The sequence below is a fragment of the Lepidochelys kempii genome, chromosome 21, assembly GCF_965140285.1.
Source record: "Lepidochelys kempii isolate rLepKem1 chromosome 21, rLepKem1.hap1, whole genome shotgun sequence".
NCBI lineage: Eukaryota > Metazoa > Chordata > Testudines > Cheloniidae > Lepidochelys > Lepidochelys kempii.
The window spans coordinates 17,910,512-17,935,627 of NC_136400.1; the positions used below are offsets into that span (position 1 = coordinate 17,910,512).

The 25,116-nt window shown below is 52.2% G+C and overlaps 1 protein-coding gene across 1 annotated transcript; it reads left to right on the plus strand.

Moving 5' to 3' along the window:
- Positions 1-274: 274 nt before the first annotated feature.
- On the plus strand, positions 275-16,412 carry LOC140901163 (uncharacterized). Its single transcript, XM_073319503.2, has 2 exons — positions 275-1,048; positions 15,651-16,412. The coding sequence occupies exons 1-2, from the start codon at positions 616-618 to the stop codon at positions 16,214-16,216; spliced, it is 999 nt and encodes a 332-aa protein (XP_073175604.1). The 5' UTR covers positions 275-615; the 3' UTR covers positions 16,217-16,412.
- Positions 16,413-25,116: the final 8,704 nt, after the last annotated feature.

Sequence of the window (25,116 nt, forward strand, 5' to 3'; positions counted from 1 at the left end):
CGAGAGCCCCCGGTTCCCTGGGCAGGTCCATTGCCCACTGGGGCTGGCCCAGAGCCGCTGCCGGGACATCCACCAGCCTGCAGGCCCGCGCCGCACAGTGCCCGGCGCCGCTGGGTTTGCTGGGGGCAGCAGAGGACACAGGCGGACCCGGCGCCAAGCTCCTCGTCCCTTAGTCCGGGCTGGGTCCTCGGCTCGGCGAGCCGGCCCCGGCCAAGCCCCAGCCCCGGCCCCGGCCAAGCCCCAGCCCGGCACCTCCCCCGCGCGGCGCGGCCGGGCGAGCCCGGGGCGCCCCACAGGCAGCAGCCGGGCAGAAAGCGGAGCCCCAAGGCCCGGCGACGGGCCGGGCGGGCCGGGCCCCACCCCGCGGGCTTTGTCCCCCCGGCCGGCCGGGCCGCAGCCTCCAGCAGGGGGCGGCGGCGCCGCGCAGGAGCCGCTCCCCCGGCCCGCCCCGCTCCGCTCCGCTCCCCGCCCGGCCGCAGACAAAGGCGGCCTCCCGCCTGCCCGCCCGCCCGCCCGCCGGCTGCCAGCTCCGCGCCGGGCCCGCGCGCGGCATGGGCGGCTCCGGGGGCCCCGCGGAGCCATGAGGCGCGGGCTGCGGGCGCAGCGGCGAGCAGCATGGCCGGGGCCGGGGCCGGGGCCGGGGCCAGGGCCGGCCGGCGCGGCATCCCCAAGCGCAAGCCCAACTTCACGCTGCAGGAGATCGACATCCTGATGAGCGAGGTGCTGCGCTACGAGCAGCTGCTCTTCGGCGCCAGCTCCACCAACGTCAACGCCTACGAGAAGCAGAAGATCTGGTGGCGCATCACCAACAAGATCAACGCGGCGGGCCGCAACCAGCGCGACATCGGCGAGGTGAAGAACCGCTGGCGCGGCCTGCGCCGCCGGGCCAACGACAAGATCACCCGGCACCGCCAGGAGCGCCAGGCGCCGCCCGACGCCCGCGGCTGCCCCGCGCCCCGCGAGCCCGGGCTCGGCCCGCAATGGGGCCTGCACGGCGTGTGCCCGCTGGACGCGCCGCCCGGCCCCGGCGAGGTGCCCGCGCCGCAGGGTGAGTGAGGGGGGCCCGGCCGCGCCAGCGCCCCTGGGCCGGGCTCGGTCCCCCGGCGCTGCCTGGCCCGGGGCCGCTTCGCCGGGGCCGCCGCGTGACCCGCTGCCCTCCCCGGCCCGCCCAGCCCAGCCCAGCCCGCGCCGGCCGCTGGCTAGTGCGGGCTCGCCCCCGGCCCGCCCCCGGCCGCACGGCAGCCGCTTGTCTGTGGGGCGCCGTGCCCGGGCAGGTCTCTAATGCCCGAGGGTGCGGAGATGGCTGGAGTCTGGAAGGGCTGCGTGATGCAGCCTGGCCAAGCCGGCGGCCTGCCCTGCGCCCGGCTCCCCGGGGAGCCGGTCCCACGCGAGCTGCTGCCCTGGGGCTTTTCACCGAAGCTTTCGCAGCGAGGCCATGTTGCAAGAGACGGGGCAGGCTGCGCCCCCCTGGGGGTGATTCCCGGTGTGGGGAGACATGCTGGCGGTGGCTCTGATCACGGGAGTGTGCTAAACACCGAGGGTACCGGGCATAGCGTGAGCCCCTGGCTGCCCCCCACACACCTGTCCGCGACGTTAGGCGGGTGCTTGGGCGGCTAGACCCTCAGCCCATGTGGCTCCGCTCGATTTGAAAGCACAGGAGCTTGACATGCAGACATACTCGGTCTCTCCTTTTGGGCCCCAGCCCAGCTGGGGCATTTAATAGCGCTTGGGTGCCATTTCTCTCTGTTTGGTCAGTGGGTGGTGGTGTTTGTAGCTTATGGCGCTTATCATAGTATCCGAGCACCTCCAGCATCCATGGATTAAGCCTCTATCACAGCACAGTATCTGGCCATTTTAGAGGGGGCAATTCAGGCATGTGGGGGTGCACGGACTTGTCCAAGCTCACACAAAGAGTCTGGCAGTGCCAGGAATAGAAGCAGATTTCCCGATTAGCAGTACTGTGCTTTAACAAGCAAATCTTTGCTTCCAAAAGACTCCAGAACAGAACACTGTGATCTGGGTGTGGCTGGCACACAGCTGTGGGGAGAGGGCCTTGCCTCCATGCTTGGGAACATGATACCTCGGCAGCTGCTGCCCAGTGCCACACTGCTTTGTTGCCATATCGCTCTGCAAACTCGCATCTGTCTTGCTATTCCCAGTCCTTCCTCTGGCTCGTGCAGAGCACTGCTGCCTCTCAGATTTCTCCCTCCCTGAGAAGACTTTCTTTCAGGCTGTCTGCCCTCCATGGCACTCTTTCTTTTCTTTTCTTTTCTTTTTTCTTTTCAACTATTGTGCTTTTGCTCTTTTATTTTTAGCTTCAGCAAGAGCCTTTGGATCACTCCTGTGTCCCTCCTGCTATCTTGACATTAGCAAAGCTTTTGACATGCTCTCCCACAGTATTCTTGCCAGCAAGTTAAAGAAGTATGGGCTGGATGAATGGACGATAAGGTGGATAGAAAGCTGACTAGGTTGTCAGGCTCAGCGGGTAGTGATCAATGGCTCCATGTCTAGTTGGCAGCTGGTATCTAGCGGAGTGCCCCCGGGGTCAGTCCTGCAGCTGGTTTTGTTCAATATCTTCATTAATGATCTGGATGATGGGATGGATTGCACCCTCAGCAAGTTTGCAGATGACACTAAGATGGGGGGAGAGGTAGATACGGTGGAGGGTAGGGATAGGGTCCAGAGTGACCTAGACAAATTGGAGCAGGGGTGGACAAACTTTTTGACCCGAGGGCCACATCGGGGTTGCTAAACTGTATGGAAGGCCAGGTAGGGAAGGCTGTGCCCCCCAAACAGCCTGGCCCCTGCCCCCTATTTGCCCCCTCCCACATGCTGCCCCCTCACTGCCCCCCCTCAGAACTCCTGACCCATCCAACCCCCCCACTCCTTGTCCCCTGACCGCCCCCTCCCAGGACCCCTCACCCCAACCAGGCCCCCAGGACTCCACCCCCTATCCAAGTCCCCCGACCACCCCACCTCCCCCAACCTCTGCTCCATCCAACTGCCCCCTGGGACCCTCTGTCCCTTACTGGCCAGAGCCAGCCACGCTGCCCAGCTGGAGCTTGCAGCCATGCCACCCAGAGCATTGTGCCGGAGGCGCAGTGAGCTGAGGCTGCGAGGGAGAGGGGGCAGCAGGGGAGGGGCCGGGGGCTCAGGGGCTGGGCAGGAGGGGCCCACGGGCCAGATGTGGCCCGCGGGCTGTAGTTTGCCCACCTGTGAATTGGAGGATTGCGCCAAATGAAAACTGATGAGGTTCAACAAAGACAAATGCAGAGTCCTGCACTTAAAAAGAGAGAATCCCATGCACCGCTACAGGCTGGGGACTGACTGGCTAAGCAGAAGTTCGGCAGAAAAGGACCTGGGGATTAAAGTGGACGCCAAGAAGGCCAACGACATATTGGGCTGTATTAGTAGGAGCATTGCCAGCAGATTGAGGGAAGTGATTATTCCCCTCTGTTTGGCACTGGTGAGGTCACACCTGGAGTATTGTGTCCAGTTTTGGTCCCCCTACTAGAGAAGGGATATGGACAAATTGGAGAGAGTCCAGCAGAGGGCAACAAAAATGATTAGGAGGCTGGGGCACATGACTTACATAAGAACATAACAATGGCCATACTAGATCAGACCAAAGGTCCATCCAGCCCAGCATCCTGTCGGCCAACAGTGGCCAATGCCAGGTGCCCGAGAGGGAGTGAACGTAACCGGTAATGATCAAGTGATCTGTCTCCTGCCATCCATCTCCACCCTCTGACAAACAGAGACTAGGGACACCATTCCTTACCCATCCTGGCTAATAGCCATTAATAGACTTAACCTCCATTAATTTATCCAGTTCTCTTTTAAACCCTGTTATAGTCTTACAAGGAGAGGCTGAGGGAACTGGGGTTATTTAGTCTGTAGAAGAGAAGAGTGAGGGGGGATTTGATAGCAGCCTTCAACTACCTGAAGTGGGGTTCCAAAGTGGATGGAGCTCGGCTATTCTCAGTGGTGGCAGATGACAGAACAAGGAGCAATGGTCTCAAGTTGCAGTGGGGGAGGTCTAGGTTGGGTATTAGGAAACACTATTTCACTAGGAGGGTGGTGAAGCACTGGAATGGGTTACCTAGGGAGGTGGTGGAATCTCCATCCTTAGAGGTTTTTAAGGCCCGGCTTGACAAAGCCCTGGCTGGGATGATTTAGTTGGGGTTGGTCCTGCTTTGAGCAGGGGATTGGACTAGATGACCTCCTGAGGTCTCTTCCAACCCTAATATTCTATGATTCTGTGCAGCTCTCCCCAAACTGTTATAGTCAGATACATCATTCCCACTCCTTCCCAGTCAGTAATGGAGATGTTAAAAGGACAACTAACGCTGCTCCCTCTAATGCCACACCAGGCGCTTCTCCTTACCCAGTGATCCCCTTTGCAGCCTTTCAGCTACTTTCTGTTACAAATGATAGTGCTTCTGGCCAAACAATTTGACCCAACTGTGAGACAGGTTCAGTGAAACAGAGTATGAGGTGCTTTAGCGAAGTCCAAGTATGTAACATCCCCCCCCCCCATCATCTATGTCTACAGTTTCCCATTGAGGTTGTTGTCTAATGCTTATATTGTGGTAATGCATAGAGGCCTCAACCAGGCCAGGACCCCGTGCTGTGTACAAACCCATAGTAAATGGAAGTGCCTGCCCCAAGGATCTTATATTTTCAAAGGCCAGACATAACAGGTGCATGAAGCAAGGATGGGGGAACAGAAATAATTTGATGTCTTGGGACAGACTAGTTGTGTGCTCAATTCTTAGCTAATCAGCAGCTGTAAGAGTGTGGAGGTACGTCACTAGGCCCAGATGGTATTCACCCAAGAGTTCTGAAGGAACTCAAATGTGAAATTGCAAAACTACTAACTGTGGTTTATAACCTATCATTTAAATCTGCTTCTGTTCCAAATGACAGGGGGATAGATAGTGTAATGCCAATTTTTTAAAAGCTCCAGAGGAGATTCTGGCAATTACAGGCCAGTAAGCCTGACTTGAGTACCGGGCAAACTGGTTCAAACAATAGTAAAGAACAGAATTGTCAGACACATAGATGAACATAATTTGTTGGTGAAGAGTCAGCATGGTTTTTGTAAAGGGAAATCATGCCTCACCAATCTGCTAGAATTCTTTGAGGAGGTCAACAGACATGTGGACAAGGCGGATCCAGTGGATACAGTGTACTTAGATTTTCAGGAAAGCCTTTGACAAGGTCCCTCACCAAAGGCTCTTAAGCAAAGTAAATTGTCATGGAATAAGAGGGAAGGTCCTCTCATGGATGAGTAGCTGGTTAAAATATAAGAAACAAAGTTTAAGAATAAATGGTCAGTTTTCAGAATAGAGGGACGTAAATAGTGGTGTCCCCCAGAGGTCTGTACTGGGCCAAGTCCTATTCAAAATATTCATAAATGATCTGGAAAAAGGGGTAAACAGGGAGGTGGCAAAATTTGCGGATGATACAAAACTACTGAATATAGTTAAGTCCCAGGCAGACTGTGGGGAGTTACAAAAGGATCTCACAAAATTGGGTGACTGGGCAACAAAATGGCTGATGAAATTCAGTGCTGATGAATGCAAAGTAATGCACATTGGAAAACATCATCCCAACTATACATATAAAATGATGAGTCTAAATTAGCTGTTACCACTCAAGAGAGAGATCTTGGAGTCATTGTGGATAGTTCCCTGAAAACATCCACGCAATGTGCAGCAGCAGTCAAAAAAGCAAACAGAATGTTGGGAATCATTAAGAAAGCAATAGGTAATAAAACAGAAAATATCATAGTGTCTCTATATAAATCCACGGTACACCCACATCTTGAATATAGCATACTGATGAGGTCGCCGCATCTCAAAAAAGATGTATTGGAATTGGAAAAGGTTCAGAAAAAGGGCAACAAAAATTATTAGGGGTATGGAATGGCTTCCGTATGTGAAGAGATTAATGAGAATGGGACTTTTCAGTTTAGAAAAGAGGCGACTAAGGGGGGATATGATAGAGGTCTATAAAATCATGAGTGGTGTGGAGAAAGTAAATAAGGAAGTGTTATTTACTCCTTCTCATAACACAAAAACTTTAGGCGTCACTGAATGAAATTAATAGGCAGCAGGTTTAAAACAAAAAAAAGGAAGTATTTCTTCACACAACGCACAGTCAACAGAGCAGGGATGGTGTCCCTAGCCTCAGTTTGCCAGAAGGTGGGAATGGGCAACAGGGGCTGGATCACTTGATGATTACCTGTTCTGTTCATTCCCTCTGGGGCAAAAGACTGGATACTGGGCTAGATGGATACGCAGCAGGATACGGACCCTGGACTTCAGGAAAGCAGACTTCGACTCCCTCAGGGAACGGATGGCCAGAATCCCCTGGGGGACTAACTTGAAGGGGAAAGGAGAGCTGGCTGTATTTCAAGGAATCCCTATTGAGGTTACAGGGACAAACCATCCCAATGAGTCGAAAGAATAGTAAATATGGCAGGCGACCAGCTTGGCTTAATGGTGAAATCCTAGTGGATCTTAAACATAAAAAAGAAGCTTACAAGAAGTGGAAGGTTGGACATATGACCAGGGAAGAGTATAAAAATATTGCTCGGGCATGTAGGAATGATATCAGGAGGGCCAAATCGCACCTGGAGCTGCAGCTAGCCAGAGATGTCAAGAGTAACAAGAAGGGTTTCTTCAGGTATGTTGGCAACAAGAAGAAAGCCAAGGAATGTGTGGGCCCCTTACTGAATGAGGGAGGCAACCTAGTGACAGAGGATGTGGAAAAAGCTACTGTACTCAATGCTTTTTTTGCCTCTGTTTTCACTAACAAGGTCAGCTCCCAGACTGCTGCGCTGGGCATCACAAAATGGGGAAGAGATGGCCAGCCCTCTGTGGAGATAGAGGTGGTTAGGGACTATTTAGAAAAGCTGGACGTGCACAAGTCCATGGGGCCGGACGAGTTGCATCCGAGAGTGCTGAAGGAATTGGCGGCTGTGATTGCAGAGCCATTGGCCATTATCTTTGAAAACTCGTGGCGAACCGGGGAAGTCCCGGATGACTGGAAAAAGGCTAATGTAGTGCCAATCTTTAAAAAAGGGAAGAAGGAGGATCCTGGGAACTACAGGCCAGTCAGCCTCACCTCAGTCCCTGGAAAAATCATGGAGCAGGTCCTCAAAGAATCAATCCTGAAGCACTTGCATGAGAGGAAAGTGATCAGGAACAGCCAGCATGGATTCACCAAGGGAAGGTCATGCCTGACTAATCTAATCGCCTTTTATGATGAGATTACTGGTTCTGTGGATGAAGGGAAAGCAGTGGATGTATTGTTTCTTGACTTCAGCAAAGCTTTTGACATGGTCTCCCACAGTATTCTTGTCAGCAAGTTAAGGAAGTATGGGCTGGATGAATGCACTATAAGGTGGGTAGAAAGCTGGCTAGATTGTCGGGCTCAACGGGTAGTGATCAATGGCTCCATGTCTAGTTGGCAGCCGGTATCAAGTGGAGTGCCCCAAGGGTTAGTCCTGGGGCCGGTTTTGTTCAATATCTTCATAAATGATCTGGAGGATGGTGTGGATTGCACTCTCAGCAAATTTGCGGATGATACTAAACTGGGAGGAGTGGTAGATACGCTGGAGGGGAGGGATAGGATACAGAAGGACCTAGACAAATTGGAGGATTGGGCCAAAAGAAATCTGATGAGGTTCAATAAGGATAAGTGCAAGGTCCTGCACTTAGGACGGAAGAACCCAATGCACAGCTACAGACTAGGGACCGAATGGCTAGGCAGCAGTTCTGCGGAAAAGGACCTAGGGGTGACAGTGGACGAGAAGCTGGATATGAGTCAGCAGTGTGCCCTTGTTGCCAAGAAGGCCAATTGCATTTTGGGATGTATAAGTAGGGGCATAGCGAGCAGATCGAGGGACGTGATCGTTCCCCTCTATTCGACATTGGTGAGGCCTCATCTGGAGTACTGTGTCCAGTTTTGGGCCCCACACTTCAAGAAGGATGTGGATAAATTGGAGAGAGTCCAGCGAAGGGCAACAAAAATGATTAGGGGACTGGAACACATGAGTTATGAGGAGAGGCTGAGGGAGCTGGGATTGTTTAGCCTGCAGAAGAGAAGAATGAGGGGGGATTTGATAGCTGCTTTCAAGTACCTGAAAGGGGGTTCCAAAGAGGATGGCTCTAGACTGTTCTCAATGGTAGCAGATGACAGAACGAGGAGTAATGGTCTCAAGTTGCAGTGGGGGAGGTTTAGATTGGATATTAGGAAAAACTTTTTCACTAAGAGGGTGGTGAAACACTGGAATGCGTTACCTAGGGAGGTGGTAGAATCTCCTTCCTTAGAGGTTTTTAAGGTCAGGCTTGACAAAGCCCTGGCTGGGATGATTTAACTGGGAATTGGTCCTGCTTCGAGCAGGGGGTTGGACTAGATGACCTTCTGGGGTCCCTTCCAACCCTGATATTCTATGATTCTATGGACCTTTGGTCTGACCCAGTATGGCCATTGTTCTGTTCTTATGGCTGCCAGGCTGTTCTATGGCTGCATTATGGCTGGGAAGCTTTGAGGAGGCACTCCAAGGAGGATACGGTGATTGATGGCTTTAGGGATTCTGGCTGGGATGGAGGGGTAGCCTGGGAGAAAGTGTGAAAGTACTGGATGATCCTGGCTCAGATGAGAATTCTGGCAACATGCTGGGTGGGAAGACTGGATCTAAGGAGGTCTCATGTAGGAAGAAGTAGCAGAACTTAGGCACAGCCTAGTCAAAGGAGGGGACCACGTAAAACATAGGGCTTGAGAGATGCCGTCCATTGTGCTAGAGAAAGTGAAAGAGCAGGAGATCCAACCTGGCCATGTTAAATTTCATTTGGCGGCTGTTTTGTTCAACATCTTCATTAATGATCTGGATGATGGGATGGATTGCACCCTCAGCAAGTTCATGGATGACACTAAGCTGGCGGGAGAGGTAGGTATACTGGAGGGTAGGTCCAGAGTGACCTAGACAAATTTGGGGATTGGGCCAAAAGAAATCTGATAAGGTTCAACAAGGAGAAGTGCAGAGTTTTGCACTTAGGATGGGAAGAATCCCATGCACTGCTACAGGCTGGGGACCAACTGGCTAAGCTGATCTGCAGAAAAGGACCTGGGGATTACAGTGGATGAGAAGCTGGATATGTGTCAACAGTGTGCCCTTGTTGCCAAATAGGCTAATGGCATATTGGACTGCATTAGTAGGAGCGTTGCCAGCAGATCGAGGGAAGTGATTATTCCCCTCTATTCGGCGCTGGTGAGGCCACATCTGAAGTACTGCGTACAGTTTTGGGCCCCCCACTACAGAAAGGATGTGGACAAATTGGAGAAAGTCCAGCGGAGGGCAGTGAAAATGATCAGGGGGCTGGGGCACATGACTTACAAGGAGAGGCTGAAGGAACTGGGGTTACTTAGTCTGCAGAAGAGAAGAGTGAGGGGGGATTTGATAGCAGCCCTCAGCTACCTGAAGGGGGTGGGTTCCAAAGAGGATGGAGCTAGGCTGTTCTCAGTGGTGGCAGATGACAGAACAAGAAGCAATGGTCTCAAGTTGCAGTGGGGGAAGTCTAGGTTGGATATTAGAAAACACTATTTCACTAGGAGGGTGGTGAAGCACTGGAATGGGTTACCTAGGGACGTGGTGGAATCTCCATCCTTAAAAGTTTTTAAGGCCCGGCTTGACAAAGCCCTGGCTGGGATGATTTAGTTGGGGCTGGTCCTGCTTTGAGCAGGGGGTTGGACTAGATGACCTCCTGCGGTCTCTTCCAAGCCAATTCTTTTATGATTCTGAGGATGCTGATAAATTGAAGAAGGTTCAGAGAAGATCTGGGAGTTTGATTAAATGACTAGAAAGAAGCCGTATAGTGATAAACTCAAGGAGCCCAATCCATTTAGCTTAACAAAGAGAACATCAAAGGGTGACTTGATCACTGTCTGTAAGTACCTACATAGGGAAAAATATTTTAAAATAGACTCTTCAGTCTAGCAGAGGAAGGTCTAACGTGATCCAACAGCTGTAATTTGTAGCTAGACAAATGCAGACTGGAATAAGGTGTAAATGTAACAGTGAGGGTCATTGGTAAATTAACCATTGGAACAAGGGGCGTGGTGGATTCTCCATCACTGACCATTTTAAAGTTAAGATGGGTGGTTTTTGTTAAAGAACTGCTCCACTAATTGGGGAAAGTTCTGATTTCTTATATCACACAGGCTGTAGACTAGATGATCACAATGGTCCCTTCTGGCCTTGGAGTCTGTGAATCAGAGGAAGACGTTTGGAGTCAAGTTAGGTCTGTGAGTTATCAGCTCATCAGCAGAAGCAAGCTCCCCACAGACCAGGACACACCTACTCAAAGTGGCATCTGACCCTGCTGTAACAGCAGATGCAAAACCTGAAGCTGTATCTCCACAGCTACCCCCATATCTCCACAATACCCCCACAACACACCTTTCAGGATCCATGGGTCGTACACATGCTAATCATAATATGTGGTGTACCCAATCCTGCACACTAAATGGTCCAGTAACAGCTACATAGGAGCAATGAGATAATTGCTGCATGCTGAAATTAATGCATGCAGAAAAATGAGACAAAAACACCCTACCACCTGTGGGTGAACGCTTCACAAAGCATCTCTCTATAGCTGACCCTGCAGTCCTCATCCTCAAAGGAAACCTGCACAACACAGTCAAAAGACAAGTCTGGGAGCTTCTATTCATAACTGTTCTAGATGCTAACGATCATGGACTCAGGCTGTCTACACTAGAGAGCTTACAGCGGCCCAGCTGGAAGGTTTCCATGTAGCTGCTCTGTGCTGCTGGGAGCGAGCTCTCCTGTTGACATGATTAACCCACTCCCAACGACCGGCGGTAGCGGTGTTGGCAGGAGAAGCTCTCCCACTGACAGCGCTGTGCACACTAGTGCTTATGCCTGTGTAGTTTGTCACTTGGGGGTGGGAATAGTCACACCTCTGAGCGACATCCAGCTTTGCTGACATAAGTGGTAGTGTAGCCATGACCTTAGTACAGACATTGGATTTATGGCTTATTACAACAATCTGTAACCCACTAACCCCCACTTTTTCCCCCTCTGACTGCAGGGGTGTTAGCGGGCCACTTCATCTTGAACGGTTCCTTACTGTGTGTGTTAACTACTTTGGCTGAACAATCTGTTCTACCTTGCCCTTAGCTGTGATGCTCAGAGTACTTTTCCCAGGCCTGAAGAAAAGCTCTGTGTGGCCCGAATGCTTGTCTCTCTCACCAGCTGTATTTGGTCCAGTAAAGGATATTTCCTCACCCGCTTGTCTCTATTAGCAGCATAGAGATAGTAGCCAAAGCCAAGTTTGCAGCTGAGAGCACTGGCAACAAGGCCAGGATGGAGGCCGTGCAGGTTGGGCATAAGGACAGATGGAGAGAGAAGGGAGGGCACTGACAGCAATCTGAGAGGTGCTAGGAGAACCAAAGAAGGTCTCACTCATGAAAACCCTGGGATGACAGGATTCTTTTTAGAAGAGAAGGAGTGATTGTGTCAAAGGCAGCCAATGGGTCATGAAGGGCACCAGGACCGTGCAGGAGTCGTTTCAGGACAATGCAGGGGGCAGGTGCTGGCTTGGAAGGGCTCTGAATGGAATTGGGGAGGAGTTTCAAACAGTGACTGTAGCAGCATGCTCTCAATGAGGGGATGGGGCAGTAACTTGTGGGGAGTTGGGGTCAAGATAGCTTTTTATGATCTGAGAGGCCATGCACATCTGTATGTTGAAGGACAGGAGCAGAAGGATGGGGGCAAGCGGTCAGGAGTCAGGGCTGAGTCCCTGGCACCAGTGGGTGGGAGGGTGAGCAGGGAAGTCACTGGAGTGCATAGGCACTGACTTTGTGGATGCTCCAGGGCTGGAGAACCCCCGGGGTAAAAACGGTGGGTGCTGAGCACCCGCCGGCAGCCCTGCTATCCACTCCTCCCATCCCCTCAGCACCTCCCACCCGCCGCGAACAGTCTGTTTCGCAGTGTGCAGAAGACTGCGAGGGAGGGGGAGCAGCGAGGACTCGGTGCATATGGGGAGGGAGCAGAACTGGGCGGAGCAGGGGTGGGAAGAGGTGGGGCCTTGTAGGAAGGGATGGAGTGGGGATGGGGCCTGGGACAGAGCTGGGGAGTCAAGCACCCCCCAGCACTTTGGAAAGTCGGTGCCTGTGCCAGAGTGTTGGTAATGGGAGAGGGGGAAGATTGGTCCTGAGCTTATCTGGCAACCCCCTCCCCTGCCATTGCTTCCTAGGGAAGGAAACTAGATTGGCCAAGCAGTGATCAGCTGAGTTACGCGCCTTTCCTCTCTGGAAAACTTGCTTTTCTCTCGTCTGATAAATTCCTCAGTTCCTCCCAGCTCTTCAGCAACTCTGCGCTCTAAGTAGCCCGTCACATGTCATCAATAATGTGCGGTTCTGACAAACTGGGGTGCCAGACTGCCCCACACAGTTGTTGAATGCAGAACTGCTCACTAAGACGTCAGCTGGCCCTCCCTCTTTTTGGCACTCTGATGTATTCCTCTTGCTTGGGTTAAAATATCCTTAGCCCTCCCTTATGAAGGGATAAGTGAGCTCACGTGGCCTCCTCTCCTCTGCATGTGTAGCTTTGGAGTTGTCCTTAACATGGAAAAATCTCTTCCCATTCTGGCCTCTGTAGGGCTGGCAACGCCAAAGGGCTGGGAATGGTGAGAACTGGGAATTTCTTTCAGAATCATAGAATATCAGGGTTGGAAGGGACCCCAGAAGGTCATCTAGTCTAACCCCCTGCTCAAAGCAGGACCAATCCACAACTAAATCATCCCAGCCAGGGCTTTGTCTAAGCTTGACTTTAAAAACCTCTAAGGAAGGAGATTCCATCACCTCCCTAGGTAACGCATTCCAGTGCTTCACCACCTTCCTAGTGAAACAGTTTTTCCTAATATCCAACCTAAACCTCCCCCACTACAACATGAGACCATTACTCCTTGTTCTGTCATCTGCTATCACTGAGAACAGTCTAGCTCCATCCTCTTTGGAACCCCCTTTCACGTAGTTGAAAGCAGCTATCAAATCTCCCCTCATTCTTCTCTTTTGCAGACTAAATAATTCCAGTTCCCTCAGCCTCTCCTCATAAGTCATGTGCTCCAGCCCCCTAATAATTTTTGTTGCCCTTCGCTGGACTCTTTCCAATTTTTCCACATCCTTCTTGTAGTGCGGGGCCCAAAACTGGACACAGTACTCCAGATGAGGCCTCACCAATGTCGAATAGAGGGGGACGATCACGTCCCTCGATCTGCTGGCAATGCCCCTACATATACATCCCAAAATGCCATTGGCCTTCTTGGCAACAAGGGCACGCTGTTGACTCATATCCAACTTCTCGCCCACTGTAACCCCTCGATACTTTTCTGCAGAACTGCTGCCGAGCCATTCGGTCCCTAGTCTGTAGCGGTGCATGGGATTATCCGTCTTAAGTGCAGGACTCTGCACATGTCCTTGTTGAACCTCATCAGATTTCTTTTGGCCCAATCCTCCAATTTGTCTAGGGCCCTCTGTATCCTATCCCTACCCTCCAGCGTATCTACCTCTCTTCCCAGTTTAGTGTCCTCTGCAAACTTGCTGAGGGTGCAATCCATGCCATCCTCCAGATCGTTAATACCACTTGGCCCCATGTGAGACAAACCCATCCAGACAGCTCAGTTTTCCGCAATATTTTTATTAGTGCTTAGATCCAGAGGAGCATATACAGTAACTCATGGGCCAAATTCAGCACTGGCGCATGCAGGAATAGCGCCAGTGGAGTGGTGTGTTTACACCGGCACTGAATTTGGCTCTACAGCTGGCTATACAGCACCTTACTGCTTCTCTGGCCTTGGGCAAGTCACGTAACTTGTTTGCTCTCTGCCTTTCTGTGACATGGAGTAGCTGCCTCCCTACCTCCCTGAGATCTTAGGGAGCCACTCTGCAGTCTTTTAGCACAGACCCTGTATAACCCGTTTGATTTCATGAGGGCTTCACATAGGACTCCACGTTAGTGAAGACTTGCATGAGTTGGGCCTTAATTAGCTGACATTTGTGAAGGGCATTCAAAGAGTGCTTTCAGATTAAGCGCCATTGCTGAGGTTACATTCTAAAATGGGACCACTTTCCTGTCTTGGAGGTTGTAGGTTTGTGAGGGTTTTTTCCCCTCTCCTGGAAAAGCAGGTGGCCCATTGGTGTGACAACTCACCTGGGGTCGCTTTCAGGCCACTGGAATGTTCTTCGTCATGCTGTCGTGAGGTTTTTTTCTCTCTCAAAATATTTTTTATTTGGGCTCTGGTTGAAATTTTTCCTTGGTACTTTGGTGATGCTGTCTCTTCAATAACCCTTGTCTAGCTCCACAGAATGCAGAGGGGTGGGTGGTGGGCACAGGGGTGAGCGCGGAATATGGAGGTGTGTTGGAGGGGCAGTTTTAGCTGTTTGTTCATGTTAGAACTGAAAACTTGTGCACAGTGCACCCAGAGTAGATTGACTGGCTAGTTTTCCCTGTCCGATTCTATCCTACAGCTGAGAAGGGATCATGTGCAGCTGCTGAATGATTTAAAATGTATTTTCTCTCAGCAGCTGTACTTCAAACACCCGTATCATCTGCTCTCATTTCTCCTCCATCCCTCTTTGCGCGTAACCCTCCACTCCCGCGACACCACTTAAAAAATGCTTGGAAATTCATACACACAGCTCTGCTGGTAAGCAGTTACAGTTGCTACACAACGTACCTGACACAAAAGCAAGGAAATGAAATTAAGCCACCTAACAAACAGTATGTACCACTCCTCCATCTGCAAGTACACACCTTATCTTTGCCACAAGCCACACAGTGCAGTCTACCTCTGTCCCCTTGGGTACCAGCCTTCCACTGCTACCGTTAATCACCCCTTTACCAGAGTGCCCCCTCCCACTACAACCACCATCCACAACTACTGGTGGGAGAGAAGGGGGAATAGTCTCTTCTGTGGTATCTCCATTCCTGGAGGCTTCCACCCATGGTAGCCCATTCTATACGATCCTCAGCTAATCTCTTTGTGGATTAATAGGTTTCTTGATCCACCCAGGACATGTGCTGTTAGATGGCTCAAGCGTTTGTGGGGTTTGTGTTGGGTATGGGAGGGGAGTGTGTGGCACCCCTAGCTGCTTCACAGGGGAGTTCGTGTGGTAGTTACTAAAATTGGAATGGGGGAAAAAATTAAATCCATTACATGTATGTTGTCCACGTAGCCTAGATGGCTTTACTGTGCAATGCTGCCAGTCCTGGCATGGGGTGAAATCGCAGAGGGGGGTAGGCCTAGGACACGGCTCTCCCTGCAACTGGGAGGACTGGAAACCCTTATTTAATGGCAGCTGAGACTGGAAGACTGTGCTCTGGCTGACTCCCAGCCCTCCTGTTGGAGGAGAGTGGGAGGCAGAAGGCTTTTCTGGCCTTGCTTTGGTGGGGATGGGTTCAACAGTAACCCTGGCTATCCAGAGCCGAAGCATGGGGCTGTATTTTCCCTGGTGGCCCATGTCCAGGTGGGAAGCCGCCCTCTGTTGCTGACCCTGGTTCTGGCCTGCTGCCTGCTTTCTCTTTCCAGTCTGATCTGATCTATCCTCTTTGCCAGGGGCGGGTGTGAAGGAGGAGCCGGTGAAGGAGGAGCCGGTGGACGTGAAGCCAGAGCCATTCCATGCGCCTTCCACTGAGGCCACCCATCAGCAAGTGAAGCGGGGAGGAGAGAGGCGGCTCCTCAGGAGCGCTGGCCATGTGCCGGACGATCCATGTGAAGGGTGGAGCCGGAGCCCGCAGAATCCCTCGCAAACTGAACTCTCCATCAGCGAGCTGGGGGGTCAGCAGGAGCCCCTGGGCACGGATTTCACAAGTATTATCTTTGACCAAGAGGCAGAGCCACTGAATGATTGTAACACGAGTGAGAGTGTGACCCCTGTAACTGGGGCACTGCAAGATGGGGGGCTGGAGAGTGGCCATCTCAGCCCTGTGGAGAAGCGGATTCTCCAGTCCAATGAGCAGCTGGTGCAGGAGATGCGAGCCTTCCGCAGGGAATATGCGGAGAGCCGCAGGGAAACTGCCTCCATCCTGCGCATCATCGCCAAGGCCCTCAGCAGCGTGAGCAGCAGCCTCTGTGAGATCCGCGATCTCTACCTCCGACAGCAAGTGACCCCCAAGCAGTGAGGGGCCACTAGGCCACATCATCACACAGCTGGGGTCGGGGGGACAGGCAGGACCTCCCACTGCCAGGGAGGGAAGTGCTGAGAGGGGCTGCATGAAACAGAGACGTGAACGACCCCTCAGCCAGTGGGAGAGAGATCTGGGGTTGGGGACATGGTTCTCCCACACTTTCCCTACTTCAATAAAACTCTGAACTGGCCATGTGCTCCCCCATCAGTATCTGTTCCAGGCAGGGCCTGTGCAGGGAGCTGCACACCAGTAAGAGTAGCTGGGGCATGGTTGTGGCATTTCTTCCCAAATACTTAACTGCTTTTGCTGCCCTCTCTGCTTCTGCTGCCTGTCCCTCCTGTGTCTCCTCTGCTGCAGCCCTGCCCTGTCACACTGACACCGAAAGAGTCCCCAGAGCTCTGCGTGGAACTGGGATGTGGCCACCTCTCTCAGACTGGGCTGTCACTAGGGCTGGGGGGGAAGGAAGTTGGAGGAGGGGATCCTTGGGCAGGGAGGCACGAAGCCAGAAATGTTCAGCTGCGTCCTCGGGCAGGGAAGCACGAAGCCTGAAATGTTCAGCTGCGTCCGTTGGTTGCGTGAGTGACCCATTTCCTGGGCCGCCAGCTTGCCATGCGTGGGGCTGCGTTTTCAGAGGTGCTGGTGGCTCCCTGGCTTGTCTGCATGTGGGGGTGCTCAGCCCTCTGGAGATCCCTGCCCCACTGGCTGGCATTGGATGCTTTAGGAAACAAGACAGCTTGTGATCAACAGTGATCTGCAGGTGCTTCTGGAACGGTAGTGCTATTGAGGGGAGACGGGGAATGGTTGGGGGAAGGTCAGTCTCTTAGGGTGACACTAATATGCCTATTCACACTAAATCCTGTCCCTCCCTCCCTCCTGGGCCAGAGCTTCCTTCGCCTGGCGATGGGTAAGTGCTGCACACTCTGAGGTGACTAGCCCAGGCTGCCGTGCCTGGCCAGTGCCATCTTCTCCATGGCGGCAGCCTGGCCTGTGCCCTCATTGTACTCTGCTGGCTTCTTAAAGTGGGGCTGCAGCACCAAAGTGCAGGGAGAGAGCATGCCCAGCTGCCAGGCTAGACCTTCCCTGCTGTTTCTCCAGAAAAGTGGGAAGGGCCCCTGATCCCAGCCAGGCCAGGCTCCCAGGCTCAGGGCATGAGGGGTCCGACAGTGAGTCCTTGTGGGGCTCTTCCAGCATAGACCAGGTAAGTGCTTTCCCAATGCTGCCCACCCTCAGGAGCTACTCAGCCCTACTGTAGGACGTGGGACTAGGAGAGTAGGGGACTCTCGCTGCGGGGGTGGGGGGTAGAATCTAACCCAGAGCAGCAGGGTTACACACACCCTGCCTCCGAGAGGCAGAAATAAACTCCGTGTCCATGGCTGACAGCATGTTTGGGGCTTTCCCCTTGGCCTAGCTACTCTGCATTGGCATGAGCTTGCACCTTTCTTGTGATCTGGCCTAATGAGCCAACAATCACTCCAGCCCCTTTGTTGTGTTGCTTTTCTCTGACTTCCCTCCCTGTTGCCTCTCCCCCTCTGGGACTGTGCTGCCCAGTCTGGAAAGGGATGTACTGCAGTGGCAGCATCCCAGAGCCCAGCACATGGAAGGCCTATTGCTTCCGTTCTGTGCAGAGGCCATGCAAAATGGCATTGGCTATTACGTTTGAAGCCTTTCCAGACCCTTAGTATTATTTCCCTGTCTTCCCAGGCATTGTCAGCTCCTGTCATCTTTAGCTGATTAGCAGGCTCCTTCCCAGAGAAGTGGGGAAGTGATAGAGAAGAACCCAACACCAGTTCCTTCAGTCTCTGTTGGATGGTCTTGCTCACTCGCCAGCTTATAAGATCTTTGGGGGACCCTATCAGACACTTCACTCAATGCAGCTATTTCTGTACTTGCTGCATGGCAATCAGAGATCTTCCCCAACGGTCTGTACCCCTCTTGCTCCTGTTCTGAACATGGGTCAGTTGGCAAAAATGTTCCCCTGTGGGACCCTACCATTGGGCACCCCAATAAGTGCCTTCCCTTCCAGAGGGGCAGGGAACCAGCAGCTGCCACCTGCTTCAACAGAGAGGTGTTGCATGTTCAATCATCCCACATAATTAGGGGTGAAAATGTTGATCTACATCCTTGGTGGCTTTTGCCTTTAATGTCTTTTCTTACGCAAGGCGGACAGGTAGGCATACTGGCGGGGTCTGCATTGCATTCCTTCCCATTTTTAAGCAGGCTACTGAATGTTCCTGTCTCCTGACGCTTGGACAGTCATTGTCAGAGGTTTGTTAGCTAATCCCTTCAACCCCTCCAGCCCAATAGGGTCTGAGCCAGTGGAGTTGTACATGTTCATGGTTCCCACCATTCTATTGTTTTACAAGCTCTTAATTACTTCCTTCTGCCAAAACTCACCTGTCTTTTTCCATTCAGGACAGATCTGCCCCAAGCCCTATCCTTGGTAAAACAGACGGTGTGAGGTGGAGCCATCTAAAAACTGACCTTTTAACAGATCAGTCACATTTCCCCTTTGTAGAGGGGGTTTTGTCCACAGCCAGCTTTGAGGGGGAGGTGGGATCAACATGAAACAGCTGTCACTGGCATGCGCCTCTTGAGACCGAGTGTCTGGTACCAAGAGTAGTTCCAGAACCCTATTTGTTAGTGATCTGGGCTTGTTTTCTGATCTGGTGGCTCCCTGGGCTGCCGTGCTCCTTGCCTGAAGCGGCAGCCCTGTATGTCGCAGGAGAGACCCCATCCACCCGTAGCCCAGAGGAGGTGCTCGGGCTGCGAGTTAGTGTTACTTTCTGTTGGCTGCTAATATTTCTGTGACCTTCACAATCCTTTCTAGTAACCAAGCCCTCCTCTGGCTGCTCTAGAAGCAGGCAACTATCACCCCACCCCACCCCTCAGTGTGCTGTGTACCAGAGCAGCCAGCAGCAGCCAGCTCTCCACTAAGGCAGAACCAAGTCTCAGTCGCTCACCCACCCGCTTTTGGCGATGAATGTACCAGTGCTAGGCGTAGCTATGCTGATGGGCATGGTGCTGAGCTGGCTGGAGTTACAATGCAGTGGTTATGGTAATGGACTCTGGCCCAGATCCACAAAGGTGTCTAGGCTCCTACTTCAACTGACATCAACAGAAGTTAGGAGCCTAAATACCTGTGAACATCTTGGTTGATGAGGCTGAGCTGTGGGCTGGGCACGGCAGCATGTTAGGCCCCTAAATACTGTTAAAATTTGGGCCTTGGGCCAGAACTGGCCCCTCTTCGCAGTCAATGCTTCTACCCCCCACACCATGAGATGTTGGGGGAGGATGGTCTTGTGGTTAAGGCAATGGACTAGGGAGAAACTCCTAGCACTGGCAGAGACTCTCTGGCTGAGCTTACCCAAGTTGCTTAATTATGTGCCTCAGTTTCCCCAGCTGCAGAGTGGGCTTTTCAAAGGCCTGACTGGTCCATTTTTTGCTCATTGAGGGTTAGGAGAGTAGTGGTTGGAAAACAGGTTTTACCCCCAGTGGAAAATTTTGATTTTGATTGGCAAACCAAGCCTTTTCAGCCAAACACTGAAAACTTCATTTTTGGCCCAATTTTTTTTTTTTTTTTTTGGATTTTTCACTTTTTTGACAAAATTGAAAACTTATAAGGGAAAAGGGACCCTGCCTGTGCAAGGCAAATGGCCCCATTTTCCATCTGGGGAAAGATTGGATGGGAAATTTCCCATCAGCCTAACTAGGAGCTAGGGCTGGTTGCCTTCTTACCAAGAAGCCTTTAGAGGAAGGGAGGTGACCCCCCTAGTCCAAACCCCCACTGCTCGGCGCGGCTGGGTCACCTGCAGGGAGCACAGGGCAGTGCTGTGACCATCAGGGCTGAAGGGGTAAGGAATCCCATGTGTGTGGCTGGCTGTGCAGCAGGGCTTCTGCTCAAAGCTGAATCCTCTGCAAACAGGGCTGCAGTGGGGCACCCTGAAGGGTGCTTTGCCAGGCCAGGGGCCCGCTTGGGGCTGCTCCACTTAGCAGCGCCTCCCCTTTCGCACCCACCAGGGAGCCTGGTGGGCAGGGAGCTCGTGCTGGAGCTGTCTCCAGAGGACTACTGCAGCCACTGGACTCCATCCCTGGCCTTAACTCTGCCTGCTCTGACCGGGCCGTGGCCCACAGAGCTGCCCCCACCCCAGCTTCAGGGATGCCAACATTGTATTTCAAAGTGAAGGGACTGTTTTCTGAGCCCGCTGCCCCACCTCTCCTCCCCATATTATTAATACCAAGCAGGACTCACCTGCATGAGCCAGGGGTATTTCTTGCTGCTTTGAGCAGCACTCAGCAACTCCCGAGATGAAAGTTTTCATCACAGAGATGAAAAAATCAGGGGTGTTCTTTGTAATAAAGGACTGTTGGCAAACCTAGGTCCTGCTCTGCTCCTGGTGGGAGCTGCAATGGGGCGGGGAAGCAGCATCTCCTGCTCCTGAGGGCCAGGGCAGCGTGGAGCCCCCTTCTCCAATCTCTGGGCTCTAAAACTCAGGCTCCCCTTCCCCCCAGGGCTGCTTCTAGCTGGTAGCTGTGCCCATTTCAGCCCTTCCAGAGGCACGGGGCAGCCAGGAGTGGGGAGGGTCACTCACTAACTCTATTGTGGTGTTAGCAGGAATTCACACTGGGGGGTTGCAGGGCTGGTGCCCGTAGCAGGAACCAGCGGTCACGCCTTCCAGCCCTGCTGGGCCTGAGCTGCTGAGCTGGGCTCATGGGTTCCGGCACCCGTGGGGAGCGGGTAGCACTGGTGCCTGAGGAGCTGGGTCTCCAGTGCGGTAGCATGGCTGCACTGGGCCCGAACCGCACACAGCCCCTGGCTGGGCCTGCTGCAGTCTGCTCTTGCACCGTAGGGTGATGGTAACTTGGGCAAGGCAGTAATGGGTGAGCCTTCTGGAGCAGCCCTGAGAAGGCAGCCAGCCCACGGAGGGCTGCTGGATGGTGGGACCGGCTGCCTGTCAGTCCTGGAGTTGCTGGCAATGCCTGTCGCACTGGCAGCTGGGGGGGGGGGGGCGGGGGGGGTCACCCAAACTCTGCAATTCCTGCATTTGCAACACTGGGTTTGTGGGAATGAAACTCCTGTTGCAGGTGGCCAGTGAGCACTCTGGCTGCTGCACCATGCGCCTGGGGTGGCACCGTTCTCTGCATGTCAGGGCTAGGGCTAGTGCTGGAGGACTGGCCAGGGACCAGTCCCCTCCCACGTGCAATAGGGCAGCCTGCCCCGTTAGTGCTCACCGGCCATTCCCATTTGCTACAGCGAGTCATAAGAGGACAAAGACTGAGGCAAGGGCCTTGTCATTGGAACAAATTGTATCTTGATCCTGTGTTCAGCCCTGTGTGTGAGCAAGAATCCACCCCTGTGTCTGCAACCCTTGCCCCTTGTTCACCTGCTGGGAGCGGAGAACCCCGGGCACCACTGCCCTCTTGGGGCACAAAGCCCCTCTCTTTGATGCCACCCCTTCTTCCCGTCCTTTGGCACCGCCAGGGGGCCTGTAACGTACGGCCGTGCTGCCATCAGGTGGACACACGGAGCAGCAAGTAGTGACGAGAGCACAAAGCCCTAGCGTGTGGGACACTTGCCCTGCTCTGATGCCCTGGGACCAAGCTTCTGCTCCACTGCCCCTGCGGTGTCTTTGGGTGCAAAGGAGAGCAGAAGCCCCAGCCTCCCCCTGCCTCCTCCCCTGGGAGACTCCAAGGCTGGGCTGCCCAACACAGTGGACAGAGCATGGCTGCAATGAACATAAAGGGGCTTCTTGTGCAAGGTCACAGACAGGCCCCAGGACTCACTCTAGCTCGCAGCCTGATACTACAGCCCCAGCTGCCTACCATCACCAGGCAGGTTCCCTTGACATTCTGGCCTGGACCCTGCTGTCATGGAAGAGACTGCAGGCTACCCAAGAAAAGTAAGGCACGCACAGGCCTGCCTGACACAATCCATAGGCCTGGCCAAGCCTCTTCCTCCTGCTCTCCCCTTTCCTTGTGCCTGCAGAAACTGCCCTGCTGGGGGCTTGCAGATACTGAACCTGCTGCACAAGCTCCAAGCATCCCAGAAGCCACCGCTACTCTGAAACCCCACTAACTCAGTGGCCTAATTCCTAGATTCCAAGGCTAGAAGGGAACACTGTGATCATCTAGTCTGACCTCCCGCATAGCACAGACCAGCAAACTTGATAGACTCAAGGAGCTCAATCTGTTTAGCTTAACAACGAGGGTAAGGGGTGACTTGATTACAGTTGCGAAATACATAGTTATTTACAAATGGGCTCTTTGATCTAGCAGAGGAAGGTCTAACACAATCCAATGTCTGGAAGTTTAAGCTAGACAAATTCAGTGTGGAAATAGGTCTACATTTGTAACAACATAATTAACCAGTGCAACAATTTGCTGCAGGGGTGTGGTGGCTTCTCCATCACTGACAATGTTTAAATCAAAAAGGGATGTTTTTCTAACAGCTCTTCTCTAGGAATTCTAGGAATTATTTGGGGCTGTTCTCTGGCCTGTGTTACAGGGATGGGCAGACTAGATCACAATGATCCCTTCCGGTCTTGGAATCCATGAATCTAAACTTCCCTAAAATTGTGGCTCTTGGTGATTTACAGCTTGGATGGCACAGCTGAAAGGCTCTAGAAACCCTCAAATCTGCATTGCACATAGGGTGACCAGACAGCAAGTGTGAAAAATCGGGACAGGGGGTGGGGGGTAATAGAAGCCTATATTAGAAAAAGACCCAAAAATCGGGACTGTCCCTATAAAATCAGGATATCTGGTCACCCTAATTGCACAAGGCATGGTAAGCCTCCCCCTCCTTATCTGGGGGTTCAGTTTGCACAGCAACATTACTCCTCACCTGCTGAGGCTGCCAGCAAGGGGGCCTGTGCCAACTGGGACTGATTTTGCACCAGGCCTGTGAGCTCCAATAGCTTTTTGCTGCTGCCAGCTGTTCCCTGAACACTGAACTGAGGCTCACCTAACAGCAGCCTGTGAGCAGCCATCCACAGGGAACACCTGGTCACAGCAGGAGTGAAGCCATGGGAGCTCCTTCATAGCCCATCAAGTTAACTCCTAAGCTTCTCTCAAGTCCAGTGAATAGACTGTCTGCTCTTCTGACAGAACAAGAAGTTGCAGTGGGGGAAGTCTAAGTTGGATATTAGGAAAAACTATTTCACTAGGAGGGTGGTGAAGCACTGGAATGGGTTACCTAGGGAGGTGGTGGAATCTCCTTCCTTTGAGGTTTTTAAGGTCAGGTTTGACAAAGGGATGATTTAGTTGGGGATTGGTCCTGCTTTGAGCAGGGGGTTGGACTAGATGACCTCCTGAGGTTCCTTCCAACCCTGATATTCTATGATTCTATGATTCTCTCACAGTAAGGCAAGTTTTCTGACCTTAAATCACTCTTGTAGCTCTACTCTGAACTCGCTCCAATTTGTCAACATCCCTTTAGAAATGTGGACATAGTATCCAGTCCTGCTCTCACCAATGTCAAATTCCATTCCCTGCTCCTACTCCACATTCCTCTGCTTATCCAGCCAAGACTCATGTGACCCCTCTTAGCCACAGCGTGGGCCTGAGAGCTCATGGTCAGTTGGGCCCAGGATCCCAAGGTCTTTCCAGAATCACTGCATTCCAGCATACCGTTTCCCATCCTGTTTCTAGATTTACGGCCTTGCATTTGGCTGTATGAAATCACATGTTGTTCAAATGAGCCCAGCTGACCACGTGATCCACCTCGCTCTGTAGAACTGATCTGCCCCCATCGCTATTCACCTCTCCATTAATTTGTGTCTTCTGCAAAATTTATCTGCAATGATTTCGTATATTCTTTCAGATCATAGATACAAATATTGACTAGCATTGGGCTGAGACCCAAACCCTGTCAGACCTCACTAATTGCTGATTCCCCATTAACAATCACTGGACTGTGAGATTTCTCAGTAGCCACTTTTTTAATCTATTAACTATGGGCCATATTGATTTTGACTACTGCTGATTGTTGTGTGGTACTAAGACATACTCCTTACAGAGCTGTAAGTATAGGCCATCCAATTACCTTAGCCACCAGACTAACTTGTCAAACAATGATATCAAATTCATTTGACAAGACCTATTTTCTATGGAACTATATGGCTCCAATATTTCTATCTTTCATCTCTTTATTGATGAAAAGAAAAGGAGTACTTGTGGCACCTTAGAGACTAACCAATTTATCTGAGCATGAGCTGTAGCTCACGAAAGCTCATGCTCAAATAAATTGGTTAGTCTCTAAGGTGCCACAAGTACTCCTTTTCTTTTTGCGAATACAGACTAACACGGCTGTTACTCTGAAACCTGTCTTTATTGATGGAGTCCCATATCAATTATTTTACCCAGGATCAATCTCAGACTAATAGGTTCCTAATAACACAGGTCATTTTGTTCACCCTTTTTAAGGTCTAGGAAACTTGCCTCACAGTGAGACTCCAGGAGTTCACTCTATTTAACTTAGCCAAGAGAAAGTGAAGAGGGCCCAGATCCACAAAGGTATTTGATTTCAATGGACGTTTGGAGCCTAAATACCTTTCTGTTTTTGGGCCCTAAACCCCAGATTTAGATGCCACTGTGATCTACAAACCCCCCACTCAGCTGCTATCTAACCCTACAGATACCTAAACTAACTCAACACCTACATTTGCAGGGTAAATGTTCCGTGGGCACCTATGTTTTTGCCTGTGGGCATGTGCACTGCTACCTCAGGGCATGTTTACACTACGAACTTAAATTGACCTATGTAATTACTGGTTTCAGAGTGGTAGTCTGTATCAGCAAAGACAGCGAGGAGTCCTTGTGGCACGTTAGAGACTAACAAATGTATTTGGGCATATGCTTTCGTGGGCTAAAACCCACTTCATCAGATGCATGGAGTG